Genomic DNA, 25975 nt, shown 5'->3' with positions numbered 1-25975 from the left:
AGTAGGCCTTGTCTTTGCTTGGTTTTGATTATCAGTTTACCCATTCGTTAGGTGACTACTTCTAGTTCATTCACTACAAGGTTTTTCGACTGTTCAGTTTAGTCTAAAACAAGTTTACACACATAGAGGCAAAATTACCGGTTTTTTCTCCCTATTTCGAATTTATTATTTTTTTTCCTTTTACTTTTAAAGTAAATATCGTAACCATGTCGCATAAATTCTTTCCTTCTTATGGTGGGCAATCGCCAAGGGTAAGTGGTACAGATGCGGATGTATATTGACCAAAGAATTTTCCATATCTTGGCCACTTCTTGATCTTATTGTTTGCAGTATGACGATTTTGACAATATATTTCCGGAGAGGAATCGATTAATTTACTCTGTTAATAACAATATTAAGACTTATGGTAATGGATTTGACGGCTCAAACTTCAATGGGTCATATGGATCAACATTTGCGAGCCGTTTAGGCAGAGGTTTTGAAGCTTATCGAGAATTTAATACGATTTACGGTAATAACATGGACAAGAAAATTGCAGAACGTAAGTCATGATCATCTTAAGCAATGTGCATGGACTTTGTTACATTTTTTTTGCTTCTATTGTTCAGTGCATAGTTCCTGTGCGAATATAGGTAATTTCAATTTTACGGCCCCAATTGTCAGCTCGAATCGGCAGGAACTATCGACAAATGTGAATAATTTTGCTTTAAATCCATATTCTTTAAGTGGTAAGTTAATGTTCATGAGTTTTAGCCTGGGAAAAAAACTTTTTTTTTTTGTTTTTAGATCTTGGCAACACAGCTGATAAGCCTTTTATTTCGTCTTCATTTATCAACAAATTAAAGAAAAGTATTGATCCCGTTACGAAACGTACAAATCTCCATTTCTATCGCTCAAGTGTTATGGCTGGTGATGGCGCTGTTGGTGGTGATGGAGGTGATGTGGATCAAGAGCAGGCTGTGGTGTATCCCACATTAACTAATGACAATGTTAATTATGGTGGACATGGAGATGGAAATGAACATGAGAATGTTACTATTTTTAATAAGGTTTCAACCAATCTTTTTAATCGTCATCGGCGTCACAATGCACTTTTAACTGAACTCCGAACCGCAAAAAACACAACCGATTGTCCATCTAAACCAAATGCTTGGCCGAAACATATAAAGGACAATGTGGAAAGAAGACCATATTTTTATAAATGTCCCATCTGTCTGGATAGTGTGGAATGGCGTAGACCTTTGGCGACTAATTGTGGGCATGTGTTTTGTAGTGAGTGTCTCAGCATTGCCTTGGCTTTAACCCACACATGTCCGGTGTGCAAGATTCGTGTATCGACACGTAGAATATATAGAATATATATTTAAATGATTGAATAACCAATGTGTATACGATTGGATTGTATATAAGTATATGTAGAAGACAAAATTTTGTATAATTTACACAGACGCATATATATATATATATATATTTGTATATGTCAAATGTATTGAAATCCTTTCGACTATTATTTGCGTTTAATTGAATCACTGGAATTTTTTTCCTCATTTTTTTTTTTTTTGTGCACTGCATTAATCAGTTGACCATAATAACTTGATAATTAAATGCATTCCTCTGCAATCACATTTTTCGAGTGTATATCGCTTAATTAATTCAATTTAATTTCACATTTTAATATTTTCACATTCGTTGGCGCGCTCCCCACGTAATACCATTGGCAGCTTAAAAGTATGCAAAACATTTTTATGCCACACATGCAAAATATTCTTATATTTCTCATACGCACAGTGGGCCACTTTTCAAACGACAAAACCTTTAATAGTTAACAAAAATTCACCAAATTGATAATAAGAAAATAAAGTGTATTAAATTTACTTGATCAAGTGATTAAATTAATTTTATGATTTTATGGCTATTTGCAATTCCTTCTTCCTTCCTTCGCGCAGCATAAAATTAGTTGGAAAATTAGGACAGAAATCTTTTTGTAACTATTTAAAACTCTTTTTTTCTTTTTTTTTTAGATAATTTACCCAAGGTGTTACAGGTGCAAAACTATGCGATGCCTTTTTGGCAGACAAAATACACATACATATATGCTATGCGCCATGTCAGCCAACGTTGGAGCCCTATTCTCTAAGCGCTTCAACAAATATGTATGTACGTATGCGAATCTATGCATGTATATATGTGCATAAACATAAAATGCAACAAAATAATGCAAGACCACTCGATGTGGGGATGTGCTCCTTTGCCATGCCACATGCTTGCCACCTGCTGCTGCAACATTGTAAATTACATGCCACCAAGTTGAGACAAGTATTACAAGCATTTTACGCTCAATCCGTGTTGTGCATGGGAGGGGGGCGCAGGGGGGGAAACAACAAACAGCACCTGGATGGTAGAAGCCTTGCCACAGAGATTTTAAGCTTGCCTATTTGTATGCCAAACGTTGAACACAATTTCCTGGCAATGCAACTGGAAAATTTATTCAAAAAGCTAAAAACCTAGAGAGAGAAAACGAGAAAGCAAAATGCTTTTCATTTAAATTTATGGAGTGCACTTAAGTCCTTTTATCTCAATGTATCGACAACGAGAATTTATCCAATTATAAAATATAAATGTTTAATACACACATACCTACACACACACACACTAGGAAAAGAAGGGTAAGAAATGTGTTTGCTCTCAATTCTCTTAACTAAATGGTTATCTAACTACTTAAAGTTGAGCCAACACTTCTGTTGATAGAAGTTCTTAGATTTGGCTTACTTTTACGTCGCCTGTCCTCGCTAATTCGCTGCAAAATATTTGCCAAATATGAACAAATGCCAACAAATTGTACTTGGCCCCCAGGAAAAACAACTGAATTGACACAGTGGACATGTGTTCCCTTTTACCCAGAGTCCTGATGTCAAGGCAGTTGGCATTAATCAAGGTGCAGTCAATGCGTTTGGACCCTTTGGCCATTTACCAATTTGCCATGGACAGTAGGAAACGAAATTGGCAACAGGACGTGTTTTGTGGGCTTACAGTTGCTTTTGTGATGGAATTCACTTAAAGGACACGTATTTTCCTCTCTCTCTCTCTGCTACTCGTTTTATTTCTCTTTATATGTGTATGTGTTTTTTCTTCTTCTTTTTGCTGTCTCTGCCTCCAACTCTATTTTTCTGCCTTTTGTTTATTGGCTTCTGTGCGTGTCTTTTGCACTTGGCTCGTAAATAATGTCATGGCTAAGACAAAAGCCAAGGCATATCAACAGTGGCTAGTCGTCGTCGTCGTCGTCGTCGTCATTGTCATCGTCTGGCATTGACATAAGATGTTTTTCCCAACCATTTGGCTTAGCTTGCCCAATTTTTGTTACTTGTTACCTTTTGCGTCCTCCAAGGGTCATGCAAGTCAATCAGCCATTATGACCGACTATGAGAGCACAAATAAAAAAACCAAGTAGTATACCTATAAGTACATACGATTTTCGAAATTGGCCTAGCTACTATGCGTGGATGATATGAGATAACAAAAGAAAAGTGGAAAACGTGCCAACCATCTGCTGCATCTAACTCACTAACTCAACAATTGGCCAAGTTTCTCTATCTATCTAAAGCATATATCAGCATAAAACGATAATCTGCCCTAAGGCCAGCAACTTAGCTAGTTGTGTGAGAACGTGCGTGTGTGTGTGTGTGTGTGTGTGTGGAAATCACAATAATCGTGAAAAATCTGTGACATGCAAATTGAATTTCGCTATGAGCAACAAATCAATTTACCATAAATTGGGCGATTTATTGTAGAAATAAGTATCTACATTTCCCCAATCTCACTCCTTGTCATAGAGGCCACACAAATCGAACGATTTCCGCAAAATATATGTGTATATATCTGTGTATATATGCGCATACATACATATATATACTTCAATAATAGAACGTTGACAATGAGCCGCGCCGTTGACACGAAGTAGAGCTCAGGGCGCATTTTCCACTGTCAAAGCAATTTGCATTTTTTTTCTCTCCTCGTTTCCTTAGGTTTTTTTTTTCTCTCTATTTCTCTATATACTCTACTAACAAAATGTTGAAATTTATACTAACATTTATTTTTTATATTAAAGAAAAACTCGCTTATGAGGTAAGTTTTCGTCTTAGTCGAAATGTTAAACTCATTTTAGATTCTATCCAATGTATACCGATTAAATTAATTATTTTCTTTTCTATATCTTAGCTAATTAAGATCTGAAAACGCATCAAGGGTTATAAAATGAAAGAAATTTACGTCTGAAACATATTCAAAATACGTTTTTAAAGACTCTTTAATACTTCTTACTAAAATTTGGCATGGAGAAAAGAACTTTAAACTTTTTATGCAATAAAATGTAATCCATATAATCCAATTCAATCATTTAAAATCTTTCTGTAGCCATCATGAATCAAGTCTAAGCTTTTTAAGGGTCTTAAAGAAAAAGTGTATATAAACTTCGTTGTGGCCGTGGGCTCTAGCCTCGGTCTCTATACTATTATTGTATGATTTTTGTACGTATCTTTTTGTTGTTTTTGCTTTCTTTTCTTTTTGCATTTGTTGCTTTCACGCGCTTAACCTCTACAACATGCAAATGTGTTGCGGCATCATTGTCTGAATATTTCTTCTGTTGAGTGGCATAAATCTCATATCAACTTACATGGAATTCTATGGCCAAAGAGATGGCAGTTGTGAGTTAAGAGGGCGATGATAGGTGATGGGTTTGCTCTGGGTATATTCGAGGGATAGCTTAAAAAAAAAAAAAAGAAGAAAAACAAAAAACTGCTGATGCTGATGCGAATACATATGCCACTTATTTCCATCTGTGTGTGTGTGTGACAGAGCGAGATAGTGAAAGGTAGAGTCATTTCGTATGCAAGTTGCATTTCATTTGAATTTCTATTTGTGTGATTTTGGTTCGTTCTTCTTTACATGAAGATTATGAGGGTTGTGTGTATGTCTGAGTGTTGGCATTTTTAATGAAAAAGTGCAAAGTGTTGACTGGATGATGACAATGTACAAGGAGAACAACGTGAAACACACGTGCAAAAACTACAATTTGCCTAAAAGTATGCAGACGTTTTTGTCATCCACACTTAATCAAATTACTTTAGCTAAGAATTAATGTACTTCAAGTGAAATAAACAAGAAAATATATGTGAAAGAGATGCTAATTCATATAATAAGCTATTCTACATTATATTTTCAATTATAAAATATACATTTATCTTAGACTAATAAGTAATCCATATTAATTATGTGGCATTTGCTGCTCTCTCGTTCTATCACTCTTTCTGTGTGTGTGGGTGTGTGTGCGTGTGGGTGTGTGTGTGTGTGTGTGTGCGTGTGTGTGTGTGCAGTGTCAATTACTTGTAATATTATGTGGAAGCTCGCCTAATGATGCTAAGCAGATTAGAGAATTGCGCTGGGTCTTCATTAGAGCAACAACTCCATATGGTTTAGAAAATTGATAATGTTGTGCAGAGTATTTTGTGTTCTTCTTCTTTATTTTTTTTTTTTTTTTTGATTGATGGCAATATCAATTTATTTGTCATCAATATTGGTTGCTTGGACATTAAATTGGGTAAAGTAAAGGGCTCATGGCCCATTAAAAATCGAAAAGAAAACGAGGAGAGAGAGAGAGAGAGAGAGGGAGAGAGAAACAGAAACGTAAAGTGAGAAGTGGAAAATGGTGTTGAACAATCTCACTTTCTCACTCACTCAACCATTTAGCTGGGGCTCATCTATCATCATTGGATGTGCCAATGTGCACATATTGCACATATCTCTATCTCTCTCTCTCTCTCTCTCTCTTTCTGTCCCTCTCCTCTGTACTGGATGTGTGTATTGTGTTGTGTGTTGTGTACTCCCTAGAATGCTTTTACAGTATCCCAGTATCCCCCCCCCCCTTTGCCCCATTCGTATTTATAGCATCTTAATTGAATTTCAATTTTCAATTTCACTTTTAATTGAATTCAATGAAAAAGTGTCGATGAAATGCTATTCAACAATTTTTGCTGCCTCTTTCCCTTTCTCCTTTCTCCTGTTGGCTGTTGTTGCTGTTGATGATGGGCACCAACGAGGCCACAAAATAACCCAAGTCAACCTAGACTTCTCTCCCCCTACCCCACCACTTCACAGAACACATCCATGCCATTTCACCGATACTATTTATTCCCTTTGCCAAACCCACAATTGACTTGATGTGATTGCGCTCATATTTTGCACTTTGATTGGTTTGTGATTGACTGAAAAGTTGTAAATTGATTGAAGAGGCGAGCATGTAGAATGCTCGATAGCAAAAGGGGTTAAACTGAATTGTTTTGGTACAAGAAGAGGAGAGCAAAGATAAACAAAGCAATTTCTGATATCACAGAGCATACATACAATATAATTGCCATGGATTTTATTAAGCTCAACTAAATAACTATATAAATTCTATGGCCATTATGCAAATGAGTGCCCATATCATGCCCATATATTGAGTCAAGCTTTACCCAAAAGTGCTTCAAGTGCTCAGCAGCAAAATAGATGAATAAATAATGCAAATGTCGATTAGTCCTGCATAAGTGTAAACTTTAAAGTGTATAACATTTCAGGAGTATCACAGAATCACAGAAAAAGAAGAAGGGTCTTTAAAAAATGACAGTGACTGAGCACAGATTAGAACCACTTAACTTACTTTACTTCTGGTCAATTTGTGTCTTTATATTTTTCTTTCTTTTTTGGAATTTGCCAATTTGTTGTATATAATTTTCTTTAGAAACAACATTTCCTGCATAAATTTGATGACCCATTATAATGACTACTGGTTGTCTAGATCTAGATCTAGCTAGATCTCCTCTCTTCCTCCTGTTGAATTTCTTGGACAATCTCTTTTTAAACATTGATTTGAGTTTGATTTTTCACTTTTCTTTAAAGACTGCCCCACGTTGCACACAAAGTCTGCAATGTAAAAAGTTTTATGTTTCTTTTATAAACTATTTTGGGGCAAAACTTTAATCAGCTGCTCGTCTATCGCCAGCAAACATAATTAAAAAGTGCAAAATGATGTTTCAACATCTTTTGCCTGGCCCCGGATCTGAAATTCATCCATTCAGCCATTAGCCAGAGATAATCATCAGCATTTTTCATCCCTTTCTACCAATTGATTGAAAGCATAATTTGTAAAACCACACAAAAAAAAAATAAAAGGAGAAACGAAAAAGGAAGACGGAGAAGAAGCAGCAGAGGGAGAAGAAGCAGCTGCCTTCAATTAAAACAATAAACAAAGTAACAAGGAACACAGGACAAAGTGAGGCCAGAGACTTTGTTGAGCTTTTGGCAAGAGCAAGAGAATATCTAAAGGAAGAGAAGAGTTGAATATAAGTTTGTTGCCAAGTTTAAGGACTTGAGTGACCCGCAAGGTTGAACTCTACACACACACACACACACACACACAAAGAAACATATAAAGATAGATTTTAGAGATGATTGTAAGACATAGATACAGTTACATAGTAGTTGATGTTATTATTATTAGTTAGTTAGATACGAAAATTTTTGGTGAAATTTGCTTTGTCGTTTAATGTCATTAGATTTGAAACGAAAATTATATAGATATATATTATGCTCGTTTTGCGACGATGTTGCTTCTGCCTTTCGTTATATTGTGGTTGCATTATAATTTCCTTCTACACGATATTAGCTGGATTAATCAATGCTGCCACAATTGCCGATGAGATTCACTACTCCAAGAGTAAGTAAGTAGTTATGAATCGAACAAGTTATAGAAATTATAATTTACAACCATTTTGTTTATGTCTTAGCCTACTATGCGAATGCATTTTTGAAATGGTTCAATATCTTTCACACAAGTCTAATGGTTATAGCCGCTATTTTTCTATTGGTTACAACTTTGACGGTAATTGAGTAAAAGTTTATAGCAAGAGGAACAGAAGAACAAACTTTTTTTTATCGATTCTCCTCTCCTCTTCCTCCTCCATTTAGACGATGAAATCAGCTTTATTGATTTGGAGTGTTTTGTTCCTAATTCATATGATCGCGTACTACATTATATTTAATATAATGGCATCAAATCCATTTGTGACCAGCACAGTTAATATTGTACTCTATGCGTTGATTATTGTATTATCATTTTGTAGGATAACTTAACCTAAACCTAAACTGATTTCACATAAGTTAATCTATTTTGATTTATATTTTCAGTATTGGACCTCTATTCCCTGTTCGTTGTCTATTCATTTTATCAAGAATTAGACAATCCACCTAGAGCTCCATGCTGCGATAGTATTTGACAAAAAATAAAACAAGTTTCATTAGCTAAATTTAAATTGAGTTTTAGTATTTACTATTACATTTCTTACATTTAGTAGTGCAGTAATTAAAAATGAAATATACCTAGATTTGCCCACAAAGTGTTATGGGATAATTTATAGTAGAACCAAGAAGCAATTGTGTGGAAACAAATTAGCATTGCTCCCGGCAACATTGGCTGCTTAGCAACATGGCTGTCTAGCAACATAGCAACATTGGCAACATTTAGCAGAAAAGTTGCCGAAAAAGTTTATATGACAATTTTTGATACCCTTTGGAACATAATAATTGTATTAATATTATTACATTTAACAGCAAATATATGGAAATTGTTTAGCGATTGAATGAAGCTTATATCGATTAACTCGATTTCCTCTTTAGAGGCAGGAATAACGAATTGTAAAGTCAACACAATCATTGTATTTGATTGCTTTATAACTGAAGATGATAACGTCGCTCCATTATGTGGGAAAGGGAAGGCAACAGCAGGTGTAAAGTTAGAGGATGCTCCTCTTCGACGAGCGTGTTAATATCGTTGACTCAATTTTCCATTTTAATTTCATTAGCATCTTAATGAGAAGTCAAAGCATCATGTGGCACACACATGCTGCAGGAAAACACGTCTGGCTCCCCCAGCAACTCTCTCTCTCTTTCTGTCATTCTCTCTCACTCTCCATATATGTTTGAGTGTGTGTGTGTGTGTTTGGCAAATGATAATGAGGCTATAATATAAATTGCTTAAATTGAAATTATGCAAAAAACGTAATATGTGAATATTGTCGTAGATCAACTTTTGGCACAAAATTCGTATTTAATGTCAAGCAAATTTTTATCCGTATGGCTTTTTACCTCTGATTTCTTTGGGAATTGGGAATATTGTGTTTAAAATCAGCAAATCACTGACTAAAAAGCCTTTTGAAACATAAGGATAAAAGCCATTTTTGATTACAGACTTTTTCCATCTACATCAACATTGGAAAGTTGGAAAAGAAAGGCAACTATAACTGCCTTTTGAACTAGTTTCACTTAAAAGGTATAAGAACAAGTCTTTTCGATTGCTCAAAAGTATTGAAAATTAATCGAAAGGCCATGAGGGTTAAAGGCAACTTTTAACTTAAAAAAAAAAAAAAGGTTTTGAGTGGATAAACGTACGAAAAGGACACGGTTCATTCGTTAAACTTACTGATGAAGTTCAACAGGGGCCCCGCCCTCCGCCCACGACGCAACAGCAAGTGTCAGAAATGTCAAGACCAACTGACAGCTTTGCACAAAAATGACGAGGAACAAGTGCTGATGATGCTGCTGTTGCCCGTTGATGTTCCAATGATGAGCTAATAATTTTGGAGAAATCAATAAGAGCAGACCATAAACTAAATAGCACATGGAAAACAACATACGGGACTTTTGTTAATAAATCTTACAACAATTCAAGGCTCTATTCAATACTCTTTAATAAGACATAGGAAAAGTTTTCTATATAATCAAAGGCATATCATCTATGTATATTGAATCCTTTTTAGTTAAATCACATAAGTATATATAGGTACTATATCGTTTTAGTATAATCTGTATAAATAAGCTTAGCTTTTTTGCCTTTGATTTTGATTTTAAATTTTGATTTTATTTCAATACAACGAAACTGGCAATCAATAAACATGCCTTGGCATACATTTTTTCTCTCTCTTTCTCTCTCCCTTTTTCATATCCTTGTCAGAAGAAATGAAATACCCAAAAGGCTACAAGGCTTGTCCATTCGGTAGCCACCCAAAAAATGCAAACCACTCCCAGCCACAGCCACAGCCACAGCCACAACCACAGCCACCATCAACCACCCGAAGCAACGACAATGGAAACTCATGTTTAAATCATTATATTATCGGAGTTAGGCAAAATACGGATATTTTTACTCTTGTTACTGTTGCTGAAAGTCGAGGGGGTAGTGTGGGGGGGTCATTGGGCAACAGGTTGCCTTTTTTTTCTTTGTTATATTTTCTTTTTGCTTTTTTTTTGCTTCTGTGGTTTTTCCAATTTCCACCATCTACCCTTAGGCATTGGCTGTCTGCCAAATATTTGTCAGTTTATTATTTTTTATTGATATATATACATATATTTAAATATATGTTTATTTCTGGGTTATATTCTAACAATAAATGTCAACCTTAATGCTGGCTCAAAGAAAAAAAAAAGAAAAGGTATTTAAAGTATTTTCCCGAATATATTTTTAGCTCAATTAAAACAAATATTTTTTGTCAAATTGTTGAAAATATTTCAAAGAATTTCAACAATTTTGCTAGCTAATTACTCTTAAGAGAATTTCTTTGAGCAAGTCTCAATATAATTTAGTCACTAGATGGCGCCAGTAGGCTGGTGTTGATCAGCAAATGTGTTTCCCTATAACATTCATCTATTTGGCCATCTAAACTTGACCAAAAATCTAATTTGCAAACCAAATAAAGCATAAAAGCAAAGTCGAGAGAGAGAAAAACTAAAACAAAAAAATGCCTTTTGACTTGATTCTTAGATAAATGGTTTTTGTTTTGGCATTTTGCTATTCCTGCTACCAATTTCCATTCCCAATTGCCCAATGTCACGTAGTGGCCGGCCAGGCAAAACTTTTTCATCAATTTTTATGGTTAAACAAAATTAAGAAAATAGAACCCGAAATTCAATCTTAAGAGAGTATACGAACTTTTGTCATAAATTTTTGCGAAAGCTCAAAATAACAACAACTTGAATGAGTCTTTGTTCTTGTTCATAATTTAAATGTGTTGAAAAGTCAATTTGGAGTTGGGACAGAAAGTTAACAAAAGTTAACCAAGACAACAATTGGACTTATCTCGAAAAATATATATAGAAATAAAAACTAAAACATTATTATCAACATAATTATGATTAAACCCTACCGTGGCCAAGGTAAATTTAATTAAAACAACAAGCGCGACAGGTCAAAAGCTAAAAAGGAAATGGGGTGTGGCTCGATGTTATCGTGACAAGCCCAAATTAAGCCTGGATGTTTGGTTACATCAGCCACCACCAGCCACCCATTAACCACTCACCCAGTCAGTCCACTTGGTGCCTGGTCTGTTGGTGGTAAAGAAACTTGTAATTTAATTTTTTTTCTCTCCCTCTCTCTCTCTCTTTTTAAAGGCCAGCCAAGGCAACCAGTAAACAGCTAAATAGAACTTTGCCTCTGGCTCAAGATTCTTTGCTCACTTTATGAGACTAATTTGATTTGAACAAGCTTGTCTTTTAGCCATTCCCCCGTGTCCATTGCCGTGTCCCTTCTACCATCCACACCAAATTCTCAACATTGTCGGATGGGAAAGGCAAAAGAAATATATATATGAAATTTAGAAACGTTTTTCACACTTACCCGTTGTGCCATTTTCATGTTCACTCAAATCGTCCAACGATGCCGCCGACAATGCGTCCATCATTTTTTTCGTTGTTGCTGTCATTTTCATCGGTTGCACTGCATTTCCGCTGGCTTTTACTACCGACATCGTCGTCGTTGCCGCCGCCATCGTATTGGTGCCATTTTCCGTTTTCACAATTTCCGCATTGTGTTTTACCATGCTGTGCGCCGCCAGCTGCCGCTGATTGACTGCGCCAGCCTAGAGCAGTGTGAATGGTTGGGATAATGGAGGTCCTAACACTTGTTGCCGTTCTCGTTGTTAGCGTAGTTGTTCTTGTTCTTGTTGTTGGTGTTGTTATTATTGCCACTGCAAAAAAGAAACGCAAAAATTCAAAATGAAACGATTTTAGTTTACTGCTTTGCATAACATTTTCTCCCCTTTTTTTTCAATTATTACTAAGTTTATGCTGCATTTCATTGAGCATTGCTTACATACTTATGTATACCCAATTTTCAACGAAACCGATGCAAAGCTATACGTACATAGATATATAAAAAGTTAATTCTCCCATTTCGGAACCCTAACCCCCTCCAACCTTTTAAATACTCCTTCTGTAGACAATATCCTTAAAATAGAAATTTCATCACCGCGTCAAAGTTTGTATACCCTTGAAAAAAATTTTTATCGAAAACGGCGAAAGAACGGCCTACAATCTTACAATTAGCATAGGAAATAACGAAGATATTGATCAAAGTCACTGTTTTCCATGATCGTTCCTATGGGAGCTATATGATATAGTTAACCGATCTTTATTAAATTCGGCACATTCATTAACAGATATATTAAACTAACAAATGTTTAATTTGAAAGCAATCGCGTCAAAAGTAACGAAGTTATTGACAAAAGTCACTGTTTTCGAAAGACCGTTGATATAGTCACCCGATCTTGATGAAATTTGGCATAGTCGTTTATATGTGTAAGAAACTCACTAACATTAAATTTCACGACAATAGCTCAAAAAGTAACGAAGTTATTGAGAAAAGTCACAGTTCGTGACTTTGACGTTTGTATGGGAGCTATATGATATAGTGATACGATCCGGCTGAATCCGAGATATACAACCCCTGCAGTATATACAAGCCTACATGCAAAATTTCAGCTCTGTAGCTCTAACGTTCTAGGAGGAATTTGCATTAATCCAGACGGACGGACGGACGGACATGGCTATTTGAACTCGTCTCGTCATGCTGATCAAGAATATATATATACTTTATATGGTCCGAGATGCTTCCTTTATGCGTTGCACACTTCTGATCAAAATTAATATACCCTTCTTGCAAGGGTATAAAAAGAGACAGAAATATTTGACAATTGCATACTGCTCAGTTTATTTTCGAAAGTATCTAGTACTTTCGGCTAGACGGAAGCAATTCACATATTTTTGAGATCCAAGAAGGCCTGCGATGTTTGTAAAATTCGACCTGGTCAAGGGGGTACAGTACTTCAATCATTCTACTTCGTGAACTCATACAGTCAACATCAAAAATAAAACAAAAACTTTGCTTTAACTCTGAATATCAAAAAAAAAAAAAAATAAATAATAAAACAAAAACTTTGCTTTAATTCGGAATATCAAAAAAAAAAAAAAAAAAAAGAAAAACATTTTGGATTTTCAATGGTGGCTTCATCTAAGCAATTCACATATTTTTAAGATCCCAGAAGGCCTGGGAAGTTTGTAAAATTCGACCTGGTCAAGGGGGTACAGTACTTCAATCATTCTACTTCGTGAACTCATACAGTCAACATCAAAAATAAAACAAAAACTGCTTTAATTCTGAATATCAAAAAAAAAAAAAAAAAAAAAAAAAACAAGTGAAAATATGTTCAATTGATCCTGCAATCCGGAAAGGTTAGTAAACGTGAGGATATTACTTTTCATAATCGTGACCAAGTGTTCTTTTCCAGCAATTGGTTATGAAGCTCCCGATCTCAGCTAGCATATACGAGCTTAAGACAGAGCTACAGAGTCTTCTCAATATTCAGACGGGAACATTGGAGATTTCTCCTTCTGATGCAACGTTGGCCGATTCAGAAGTTGCTGGTCTAGGCAACAACAAACAAATTAAGCCGATTGTGTCTTGCTATGAAGGCAACAATTTTGTGTGCTTGATACGATTTTCTCTTGAGGCCGAGGATATCGCGCTTCCATTAGTCGATAATTCGGTGTCAGACTCAAATATTGAAGTTGTGTCGCTCGAAGGAAGTGAATCTTCCGTCATTGAGCTATCTTCAGGAGCTAGTAGCGAAAAAAAAGGCCAAGGACATGAAAAACCCATTGAGACCAAACGGTAAGTGTTAAAAATAGGAAATCAAAATTCAGTATGACTGAATATTCCATCATTTCAAAAATCTTTCTCGAATCCAGTGAGGAGAGCCCCTCGTATGGATGTATGGAGGAGGCATACGGTATGGGCGATGCGATTTTATATCCAGACCACGCTCAGTTAAATCTAAAATGAAAATGGAACCGGATGTTACAAATGGTCAGCAGTCCCCCTACATAAACATACTGCCAGAGAACAGGCCGTTTGTTGTGGTCTTTTCTTCCCCGGAATGTGTTCTTTGGGACATTTTTGGATTTCACAAACGTTCGCTGCTTAGTCACTCCGGTGACTGAATACAATGGCCGGCTTTACATCGCAGCGGCCAACGAAGACACCAGGGAGTGGCGCACAACTTATGTTCCATGGGGCTCTATGAGGGCGTTGGCTTTATAAACTTCCTGCACCTGACAGCGGCCAGAGTTACTTGGCCAAACGTCGAGACTTGTTTCCTGCGAATTTTCACGCTCCTGGAACTGTTGAAACGGAGAAGTGAGCTGTGGTGAGCCGGGAAAATGTACCCCCTTCAGTCACAGATATTTGGCCCAACGAACAGGTTGAGATCTGGATGGATGGTGAGAGTGGATATCATCAAGGGGAGATGCATCCGCCATAAACTGTTTTTGGATGATCAAGTTCGAGTTTTGCGACTAGATGACTCTTATATATTTTGATTTTATCGAATTTATATTTTGAAATTTTAACAAAAAAGTTACGATTACGGCAGACTCGGTTGCCTACCGATTACTCTGACTGGCAACGGTCAAATATTTTATCGTAATAGAAAAATAAAATATAATTATTTATGGACGTTGTTTTACTATCGAAACGTTTCCAAGTGAATTTTCTGCTTACTGTTATTCGGGGAATAATAGTGAGTTTGAAAATTCACTTGGAAACGTTTCGGTAGTAAAGCAACGTCGATAAATTATTATTATATTTTATTATATTTCTACTACGATAAAAAATTTGACCGTTGCCTGTCAGAATATTCGATAGACAAATTAGTCTGCCGCAATCGTAACTTTTTTGTTAACATTTCAAAATATAATTGCGATAAAATCAAAATATATAAGCGTATTCTAATCGCAAAACTCAAACTTGATAATCCAAAAACAGTTTATGCCGGTTGCATCTCCCCTTGATGATGTCCACACTCTCAGCATCCATCCAGATCTCAACCTGTTCGTTGGGACAAATATCTGTGACTGAAGTGGGTACATTTTCCCGGCTCACCACAGCCCACTTCTCGGTCTAGGAGGAATTTGCAGTGATCCAGGCGGGCGAACGGACGGACGGACATGGCTATATGAACTCGTCTCGTCATGCTGATCAAGAATATATATACTTTATATGGTCGGAGATGCTTCCTTCTATGCGTTGCACACTTCTGATCAAAATTAATATACCCTTTTTGCAAGGGTAAAATAATAATTCCAAGAAAAGTATAATACAATATTATATTAATTCCTTAGTTTTAGTCGGATTTATAACAAATTTTCGGCCAAGAATTAGCCAATTTATATTTGTCCATTAGTTTCATCTCAATCTTAACATAATTCGTTAAATTTCATAGATGCCATCATTTGCTTGAAAACTTTTAAAATTCAAATTTCCACTTGATTGTTTGGTCAAAATAGTTTCTGTGAGTTGTATGCACTGCCAGATCCAGCTCATGATTTTCGTAAGGGAAATCTGTCATTTTGGGGGTAAAATCTCGTTTTTTGGGGAAGAAATTTCGCAGAGCAACAAGCAGAAATGTTTCATCAACGGAAATGAATTCAACAAGTGGTAAATCTAAACTCAAAACTTGAGGATAAAAACCAAGCTGAAAACAATTAAAAACCACCGAAATGAAGATTCGTGGGAAGACTATTTGAAACTTAATTAAGTGAAAAATTCTAAGAACATCTGTGAAATCAAAGTGTTTGTACTTCAAAAGATTTCTGATGAAACTTTGGCCAACACTTTGTAACTTATGGCTCAAGTCTAAATAAATATATCAATTGTAAATGTAAACTTTATATATATATGTATTTTCATACATATATGTACAAACAGTTGGCGAGATGTTAACTGTGGCATAAAATAACAAAAGTGTCAAGAAGTTATACTAGTTTACTGTTGCTAAAAAGATGTCGAATTTCGCAGAGTTTTGTTAAAGAATTTGAACTTTAGCATTTCGTTTTCGGTTGAGTTCAGTTGGGTCTAGATTGGGAAGGAGGTGGAATGGGATGGAATTTGTGTTGGACTCTAGCTTTCTTCTCTTCTCTTGGCTTGTCTTGTCCTCTCCCCTCCCCTCCCACACACTTAAAGTAAAAGTGTCTTTGCAGCAATTAGAAAAGTTTTTTGCACTAAAACACTTGAGCAAAAGCAACGAGGCGTCTCTACAGACACACACACACACACACGCACAAAGGAAAAAGCAGAAAGAATAAGACAGATTGAGAGAAAAGAAGGCGAACGTGGAGGGGCGTGGCGTAGAAATTACATAAAAAGACAACTTTTTTGATGGTGACAAACATCAACCACACCAAACTAAACCGAACCTGAGACTTTAACTCAAAACATGCCAAATTCAAAAAAACAAAAGAGATAAGAAACAAAGCCGAGAAAATACTTTTTTGAAATTTGCATAAGAAATAAAAACTTCTAAGAATTGCCTATTTCTTTCAAAACTCTTCAACTGGTTGATCTCAAAATCCACTAATCCTAGGTAAAGAATGTAAAATCTTTTGTACATACGAAATAATATAAAAAGTAGTAGATTCGAAAGCCATGGCCCAAAAGTTTTGCCTTCAAATGAGTTTGGTGAAAATGTTGGCATGTGATGCGAGCATCTCAAATATCCTCCAGGCATGTCATAGACACATACAAAAGAGTAAAAAGTTTACTTTCTTCATTTTGTTGTTCTAGTTGTTTTTCCCTTTACTTTTAGTTGCATCTTTTTTAGTTACACTTTAGCTACAAATTTCACTTTGACTTTGGCCTTGTTCATTCACTCTCTCTCGCTCTCTCTGTCTCTGTCTCTCTCAAAAAAAAGTTAAATTGTGTCAAATGGTTAAGTTTTACTATATAAATACGTTTACTTGCCATTCAATTGAAGCGTGTCTAATAAAAATTGCGAATATTGTATCATTGATGATAAAATAAAATGCATGGCACACCACTGCGTATACGTGATACGAGAGAATGCACTGGCCGCCAAATCATTAGCGTGTTGGGTCTTTTTTTTCTCAACTTTAACTCTGATTTTCTGAACCCCCAAGTAACTAATTTATAATACTGCACTTTTGTTCTTCAACTAACAAAGGATTTGATAAAAATTAGATAGTTTTCAACGCCTCTCAATAAGGATTAAGGTAACCCTCTTTTGAATAGTGAGATATCCTAGGAAAGTATTTAAACTATTTGTAGTTGCTGTTGCCATAAGGCAACCTCCTGACTGGCAGTTCTTTTTAAACGAAATGTAAACGTTTCGAATTATTTCCATCGAGAGCTTTAGCTTTGTAGTCCAAAGAAATAAACAATTTTTTGCAAACTTTTAAACGATCCAATCAACAAACTGAAGATCTTAGTTGTTCTCAGTAATGCCCAAGTAAAATAAACTCAAAAGTATCAACAAGCAGCAAAATAGATGATGATGATGAAAAAGAATGAGCAAATGGCCCACATGTCGTATGAGTGATACCACCACAAACATGACACACAACGACGATGACGATGACACTTCAAGGACTCTTGTCATATCCTAAATAAAAAACGACTTTCCACATGCTAATATAACCAAATATGAATAAATATTTGTAAATATTCTAAACAAAAAATTTTATACGGTAATAAGAATGTAAATATTGGAAAGTAAAAACGGGAAACGAATGAAATTTATAATATACAAAATAAAAACAGAATATATGTATGTATATTCAACCAAACATACATGTACATACATGTACATATGTTGTATGTGTGTAGGCATCTACATGATGTTTGTGTAGTTGATAATCATATTTTATATTCCACAATAATATCCGACCTAAGGCTTTGTATCAACAGCTGACGGAGCGACCGCCACTTGTAGATTCGTTCGCAATTTCGAACAGTAAAACGGAGGGAAAGGCGGCCACGCGTTTGACCTCTACACACAAACAACGTAAAGTGTGAAAGAAACTTTTGACTCATACAGAATGTTGTATACACTTTATTCTATATAAAGTTTAGTTTAAAGTCTATAAACTATGCCTAATTAGAGGCAGGAGAGCAGGTTATTACTTATAGCCTAGATATCCTTAGTTAGTTGCATCAGAAAGAATGTATCACAAGTAGTGATAAAGGATTCATCCAACTTGAGATTTCCTTTATAAACAGCTTAAGTTCTTTACTTCAAAATTATAGACAAATTTATTGAGATTTTAATTAAAATATATATATCTTTCCATTTTGCTGACTTTATAATAAACTGAAGATAGTCACTCTAATGTGATTAGTCTTTACATTATAAAAGAAACTCAGACTGAGACCTGCATATTGTTCTAATTAGTAAACGATTTTGTCAGCATATGAAATTACACAAAAATAAATATAATAAAACACATGTGTAAGCAATCTCAGTTAAATGAAAACCTTTATTAAGCCAACTATTAGGTCTAAAAGTAAATGTGCTTTAATTGAGAAAGGGTATAGGAAAAACTCGCCAAAAACTACTCATAAATAAATATGCACTGCACTGGGGCAGCGAGGCAAAGGCCGAGCCACAGGCCCAGGCACACACAAACACACACACCACACACACACACATAGATACTAAGAGTGGGGCATTGTTATTCAGCCTCTTTTTGTATTGTTTTGTTTGGCTTTGCTCACTGGCTGGTTCGTGTTTTCTTTTTATTTTTAATTTTTTTTTTCTTCTTTTCTTGTTTTATATGTATTTGTTGTATTTTGTATTATATATTTTTTTGTTTTGTTTTTTGTTGGTTTTTTTGCTTTGTTTTGTTTACACCGCACCACAATGACCGGAGGCGCCGCCGCTGCGGCATTTACCTCAGTTTAGAGAGCTCGGAATGGAATGAAAACAAATATGTATGAAGAAAAAAAACGCGCAGCCCACCATGAAGCATGCAACTAACTTAAACATTACAGCAATTTAATAACCACAGCAACGAGGAATGCGAAATTAAATATTTTATTTAAATTTTTTAAAACAATTTTGTAATCACTTGGATTTGCTTGAAAAAAATCTCTTTGTTTTTACTCCAATGAAAATAAGGGAGTTTCGATCAAAACTGATCTATCTGGGAATCAGTTGCCTTTTCTTTATAATTCACAATTTGTTTAATCACTGAAGAAGCTAAAAATAAACACGAGCTGGGTAAGAGATAAGCTGAGAAATAAAGTAAATTATGTTTTGAGGATCATGGTCAAACTAAGCGAGATGCGAGAATTTGCACATTCATGTGTTTTTCTTTACGGCCAAGGTTGTAGGCGTAAAATGATTACGATCGGACCCCACATTTTGTCGTATACTCTTGAAAAAGCTTCTCAACGCCCTATAAAAGTCTTCTGAACTCATTAAAGCTGAAGGATTTCAAGTTTTTGAAGTAAATCCTAATTAAAAGCCAAATCAAAGTCAATGTCAAAGTCCACGGGCAGCACAAAAAAGCTAAGTTCAAAATTATATTTTCAAAAAGATCTCTCTCAAAATCAAATCACAAAATCTATTTAGAATTAGTATATGTATTGAATTTTCTGCCCACTGCACATTTAAAAGTAAACAAATGCATAAATTATCTGCATTTCGAATGCAGATCTCACCCGCCAGACCATGTGGCGTATGCGTAATCTAATGTTTAGCATCTGTTGTTAGCAGAGATCAAATTAAGAACAAAAAAGCCAAACATAAAGCTACAAAAAAAAAACGCTGACCAATTATCATTAATTTGTAGTCCAGTTATTATCATATAATTATCATTAAACGAATATAGCAACAAAAGACAGAAACGGGGAGAAAAATGGCAATGGAAAGAAACAAACAAACACAACAAAAAAGAAAGAAACAAAAAAAAAAGCAAAATGACGCCAGTTAATTGGCATTCATAAATTTTGGACTGATCTTTTTTGAGAACCCAACAATTTAGTCGATTCGTTTCATTTCATTTTTTATTAGTTTTGCTCGATGTTGTTGCGGTTATTGCAATTTGAAAGTTGCACATTTTTACTAATTTATTTCCATCAATAAAAACTGACGAAAAAAAAACAAAACAAAAAAAAGTTATCTAATGGCTGGCCGCAGGCTATATTGCCATATCTTTCGTTACCCCTCCTCTCTCTCTCTCTCTCTCTCTCTCTCTCTCTCACTCTCTCTCTCACTCTCTCACTCTCTTTCTCTCTCTCACTCTCTCTCTGTCTGTCTGTCTTTCTCTGTGAAAATAAAATGTTTCAATACAATAAATATTTGCTTAAAGAACCTTGCATTCTTTTTAACGCTTCTTGTTTGAAATTGATTGCGTTGCCCCGAGTTCCCCAAACACTCATTCAGTTGATTGAATAAATGTATGTGTGTGAGTGTGTGTGTGTGTGTGTCTGTGTATCTTTGACTTTGATCGCGCATGATTAATGATTACGCCTGTGTTTATGGCTTTTGCCAACACACTTACACGCACACACTTATACACACACACACACACACAGTTGGGGGGCCGCCAAAGCGAAACAAAACTTTTATCTACCCTCTATAGATACCCTGCATAAATATCTAAATAAGGGTGCAAAAATTATTATCAAAAGACTAAATTTAGTCAAAATATTTCACGAATAAGATATTAAAAATAACAAATAACAAACGTGGATAATTTTTCTATAAAGTCATAGATCTATTGAAGTTTCTCTGACTAATTTGAACCTTTTGTTTACAAAAATGTACAACATTAAAATGTTGGCAGCGCATTGCAACTTGCAACAAAATAAGTTTGTTTAGCTTACAATTACAGAAAATATTAAAAAATTTCTCTAAAATTATATTTTCCTTTTCCCACAAAAAAAAGGAAGAGTATCTGCGTTTTTCAATAGGATAGAGGATTCATAAATGATTATATAAATCCTCCAAACGTTTTGCATCTAGAAGTATATTTAACAATATCGACTTTACCATAGTTTACCATCATCGCTTGACTATACTCTTATATTTTAAACCGAATTGGATCAATTTTTACCTCACAGTGTTATATAATGTCCAAAAAATTTACATTTTAAAATTAGTTGGCTCTATTTTCGTTGATTATTCTTAATGGGCTAAGATGAGATATTAAAATATGAAGTTTAGCAGTTATAGAACTCTGACAATCATAATTCTTATAGGAAATACTATACCCTAGAGATGCAATTTTCAATTCATATGCTATATTTCTTTGTTCATTTTATTTTATAGAGTCCCTAATCCCTTAAATATATAGCGACATAATCCAAAAAGGGAATAAAATCTTGTGTTTTATTCATTGAATTCAAGCTGGCAAACAAAAAGGTCTGATATGAATCAAAAAGGTCGCCAAAATAACCAATTTGACTCATTTTAGAGTTTAGACTTATTACATGTATTTTAAGCTGAAATATTAGATAATATAGGTAGCAGATTGTATATCCTTAAAGAAAAGGAAAGAATGACAGGGGAAATTGGAATGGAAAACCCTTAATAAGAAACTTTATACTAACTAAATACCTGAAGGGCTTTTAGAACACTTCTCGACCTAATAAACAAGTCGACTTGAAGTTTCATGTAAAATTTCGATGACATTTTTGTTGTACAGGGTATTTAAAGGACTACACCTTAATTTCAAGTTCTCTTTCCCTCCTTTTTGCCTTGGGGGTGTTGTGCATTTTGATAAAAAAAAAAAAAAAACACAAACTCCCCACCAAAAGCTCGTCTCATATTTCAAGTTGAGCATCTCATCTCTTATGAATGTGTTTATCTTATATAAAACTTTCATATGTGTAATATTACAAGGAAATTTTTTGCAATTTTCTGTAAGTATTATTGCGTAAAGATAATAACTATTCACCACAACAACTGAAGAGTGTGGACGAAAAAGAAAAAAATAAAACCCATATGAACACAAATCGAACTCAAGACCAAATGGAAAGACTTTGCCACTGGTCTCTTTGGCTTTTAACTTTTTTAATTGCCTGCCAAACTTTTTTTTATTGGCGATGCAACAACAAGAATAAAAGAAACACACATGCCGCCCCCTCGCCCCATCACCCAGTCGTTTTGGATGATTCTCGCCAGGAATTGCACTCTTCAACTTGGCAATGCAATTAAATTGAGTGCATGCTTCTGTTGCGTCTACCGATGCTGCTACAAGATGTTGCATGTTGCTTGTTGCATATTGCATGATGCATTCTGTTGTTGCTGCTGCAATCAACGAAAGTTAACGTTTTTTTTTTTTCTTTTTGAGTGGAAAAAACTTTTCAATAGCTAACTAATTTTTTGTTGGCCAAAAAAAAACTCAAGAGCTTGATGAAGTGCGGGGCGTGGAGAGGTGTGGCAAGTTGTGGTGGTGGGTGGAGGGGGGCAGGGGCGTTAAGTGTATAAAGTTTTCCCTATGATTTTCAATGTGCGTATGAATGCTGATTCATTAAGAAGAAATCTTTATGCCAGCCATTTCAATCTGAATTAGTGTAAAACAGGAGCGGATTTCCACAAGATTTGAAAACGAAAGGGAAGTTGGAATTAAACCTGATAAAATTGGCAAGTCTGATATATGTTTTTCCTATTATATTAACGAAAAACGCTATTTTGCTTATACTTTTCATTAGGCAAGAAAATTTTTGATTCATCTTAAAGGGCATAAAAATTCATCGTGATCCTAAAGTGTTAGAAGGTCGAACAAATTCGGTCCTGTTTCTAACTCACTTTCATTTTGAGGGTGAAATGGGCGGTCTTGTGGGCGTGTCAGCTAGTGCGTTAGGTATGGGTAGTTTTTGGGCTTGGTGTGTTGCGGTTTCGGTTTTGGTTTACGAACACCATAGACACGTAGCAGCACATACAATCTATTGCCTTGGCCAAAAGAGCGTGACTTCCGCGCAACTAACTTGCTTTTGAAAATGTTATTTAATTTAACTGATTTCACAGTTAAGTGCTGTAAGCAAAATCAAACAAATTGTCATTTCAAATGCAAATTCGAGAACCTTAAATCGCAAAAAACAAATATCAAAGCCAACAAGTGCAAGAAAAACGATTGAAAATCTCTTCTTAAACTTTCTCTCTCTCTCTCTCTCTCTGTCTCACTTTGGATCTTGAAATTGTAAGAATCTTCTTTGAATGCTTGAAATTCTAAGAATCTAAGAATAAATTCCTCTGACATTCAAAGCATATTTATCTAACGGTAAAAATGTTTTTCCGAGCAATGACCTTGATCTTTGCAATGCATTTCTTTATCTCATGTTGACAATGAAGAAGCCGGCATTGGGATGGGGGCATGGGGGGGGGGGGGGGTGGGGGGGGATATGTGGGGGATGGCATTTTCGCAATTTTAATTGCATATTTATTGCTCTGGGTCGAAATGTTTCAAACATGTGTTAAGCGTTTTTATTACCTTGCCTATCCAATAGGCATCCATCCAGCTAGCCCACATTTGAACCCCCCAACCACCCCCCCAAAAAAAGCACCCCACCTCTCCGCGTCAGGGCCATAAAATCTGCGAAAAACATCAAAAACGTTCATCTAAAAATAAAAACCAAAAAGCTAAGCAAAGAACAACAGGTAATTAAGAAAAAAGAAATAAACAAAAGCGAAAAGAAACAAAATTAAATACCAATGCCGGTCGCTTTATTTGGTTTTTCTTTTCTCATACCCTTCATTCAGGCCATATTTGTGTGTGTGTGTGTGTGTGTGTGTTTTGTTGGGTATATTGGGCAACTTATTCGGAGACAGGTGAAGAGAACATCTCTGTGAACATTCAAGTATGAGATAATGACAAGGTTTTCGTTTTACTTTTGATGCCTGTTAAATATCGCACTTTTTTGTTATCATTGTTATTTTCCCTTACATAAATCATTTGACTCATAGTGTTTACGAAAATTTGTGAAATCTCAGTAGAAATTCTCATTTATACTCTTGCAAATGAAGGGTATCTTAATTTGAGTTGACATCGCCATCTAAAGATGAGAAATTCCTACACTTAGCCAGGTTAGTTCTATTCCCCTTGGACCCTTAGAGTGCTTAGATGCTGGAATTCAGTTATTTAGGAGTAAGTTTGCTATTGTTGTCTGAGATTCAGTCAGATCAGATCATTATATCACTAAGAAATTTACTTTAATATCAATTTAATATATGCATGACTATACAAAGAGTATCTCTTAATCGACTGCTAAGGTTTTTGTTTTATTACAATTGTTTTTTAATTGATATACAAGGCAATTGATTTAAAATTTTTAGTTGATTTTGTTTTTGTGTCAAAATGAAAAATTTGTGCAATGTGCAAGACCCAAAACCCGATTTGCCATAAAATCTAATTTCGCGCCCATTTTTTTTTTGGTTTCTGTGTGTGTGGAGTGGGCCAAGAAAATACGCCCAAAGATTTGTGCAAATTGTGTTGGACAAACGCAATTGCCAACTTTGGGTCTACAGATCTCTGACGACTCGGACGACTCGGACAACGACATGGACGACTTGGCTATGGCCTTTCAGTTATGACTGACTATAAATCAAATTGGCTGGCGTTGAAAAATGTTGTAAGATCGATGATTTTGACAAAGTGTGAAAAGGTGTGCAACAAATCTAGTAGGATTTCACAAATGAGCACAAATAAGCGCATATTAACAATTTTCTGAAAACTACAAATTCTATAAATATGCACATACATAATAAGTATGTACATATGTATATAAAATCTATAGAATTTCAATTTTAATAGCAAGCAAAAGTCAATAATAAATCAATACAAATATTTTATCGCCCTGACTCTGAGCATATTCAAATTAAAATTGTAAATATTTATTAACATTAACCATTTGTAACCCTATTTTTATTTTCTTTTTCAATAATTTGTATCTTGAACACAATGCCCAACCATTCAGAGAGGCAGACAGAGGCAGAGAGACAGCGAGTGAGGGAGACAGATAGACAGGAAAAAGACAGAAACATTGGCTCACAACAGGAAGAGGAACCCTTAAGACAAATGACTTTCACTTCTGTTAGGGAAAAGGTTAAAACACATTTAATACTATGTCAACTATAGAAAATTATTTACCTCCAATAAATGAAATAATTGTGCATAAGTTTATTAACAAATTTAATCTAACCATCGCCTATCGAAATTGTTACTCCATTTCCTTAGTTAATTACAATCCTCCAAAAAAAAATCACTCTTTCTTTCCTCTAAGCCATTCTCTGCCTTTCTGATTTACTTAAACTTTAAACTATATCAGAAACTTTAATATTTCGGTATATTAGTTCAACTGATTAAAGTCTTATTTAATTGCAAGAATTATAGTTGCAAGTTTGGTTAACGGAAACGGAAAATCATTTTGTCTTTGACAAAATGAAAATGGAAATTTAATAACCGGAAACATAATACATTTCCTTTCAAACATTGCAATGTTTGAATTCATTTTCCTAGAAAATGTTTGCAAATTTCTTAATTTGAGACTAGTCTTGATTAGAAATAATTGCGAGGCAATGTGATGTGATTTGTGATTTTCACAAATAATTACAATCTAATCATTTTCATCCGCCATCCAAGCGAGAGAGGGAGACATCAAGAGAGAGAGACAAAGAGAGAGAGAGAGAGTGTCCCAAAGAGAGGCAACAAAGTGAGACTGGGGAGTCCAGAGAGCATCATGTAAATTAGCCTTATAATTACGTTTAATTAAAAGCAATTAAAACATGCATTGTTTTATATGTTTGTCAGACGCCCACCC

The 25975-nt window shown here is 35.1% G+C and overlaps 4 protein-coding genes across 6 annotated transcripts in view; 3 read left to right on the top strand and 1 right to left on the bottom strand.

The window, feature by feature from the left end:
* The window catches only part of LOC6638793 (adenylate cyclase type 2), a 37861-nt gene extending 25832 nt beyond the window's left edge, over positions 1-12029 (bottom strand). For both annotated transcript variants that reach the window (XM_002062310.4, XM_023180042.2), the window contains exon 1: positions 11699-12029. In XM_002062310.4, the coding sequence (XP_002062346.3) occupies positions 11699-11900 (202 nt within the window). In that variant the 5' untranslated portion in view covers positions 11901-12029. The remainder of the gene's footprint in view (positions 1-11698) is intronic.
* Positions 55-1507, top strand: LOC26528967. The gene is made up of 4 exons (XM_015179132.3): positions 55-251; positions 331-541; positions 609-728; positions 787-1507. The coding sequence occupies exons 1-4, from the start codon at positions 207-209 to the stop codon at positions 1365-1367; spliced, it is 957 nt and encodes a 318-aa protein (XP_015034618.2). The 5' UTR covers positions 55-206; the 3' UTR covers positions 1368-1507.
* LOC124460707 lies at positions 7532-8319 on the top strand. 2 transcript variants are annotated; one of them, XM_047012143.1, is made up of 4 exons: positions 7532-7747; positions 7818-7912; positions 7999-8149; positions 8218-8319. In XM_047012143.1, exons 1-4 carry the CDS (start codon positions 7618-7620, stop codon positions 8304-8306), a joined length of 465 nt encoding a protein of 154 aa, XP_046868099.1. In that variant the 5' UTR covers positions 7532-7617; the 3' UTR covers positions 8307-8319. The 2 variants fall into 2 exon arrangements, with proteins under 2 accessions (XP_046868099.1, XP_046868100.1); XM_047012144.1 differs by having other exon boundaries at positions 7653-7751.
* Positions 12030-13515: 1486 nt separating the features above from the next.
* LOC26529303 lies at positions 13516-15393 on the top strand. Its single transcript, XM_023181643.2, has 3 exons — positions 13516-13590; positions 13647-14029; positions 14107-15393. Exons 2-3 carry the CDS (start codon positions 13656-13658, stop codon positions 14198-14200), a joined length of 468 nt encoding a protein of 155 aa, XP_023037411.1. The 5' UTR covers positions 13516-13590; positions 13647-13655; the 3' UTR covers positions 14201-15393.
* Positions 15394-25975: the final 10582 nt, after the last annotated feature.

The sequence above is a fragment of the Drosophila willistoni genome (assembly GCF_018902025.1).
Source record: "Drosophila willistoni isolate 14030-0811.24 chromosome XR unlocalized genomic scaffold, UCI_dwil_1.1 Seg144, whole genome shotgun sequence".
NCBI classification, from domain to species: domain Eukaryota; kingdom Metazoa; phylum Arthropoda; class Insecta; order Diptera; family Drosophilidae; genus Drosophila; species Drosophila willistoni.
The sequence above is the reverse complement of the archived record's forward strand: the minus strand, read 5'-3'. Positions and strand labels throughout refer to the sequence as shown.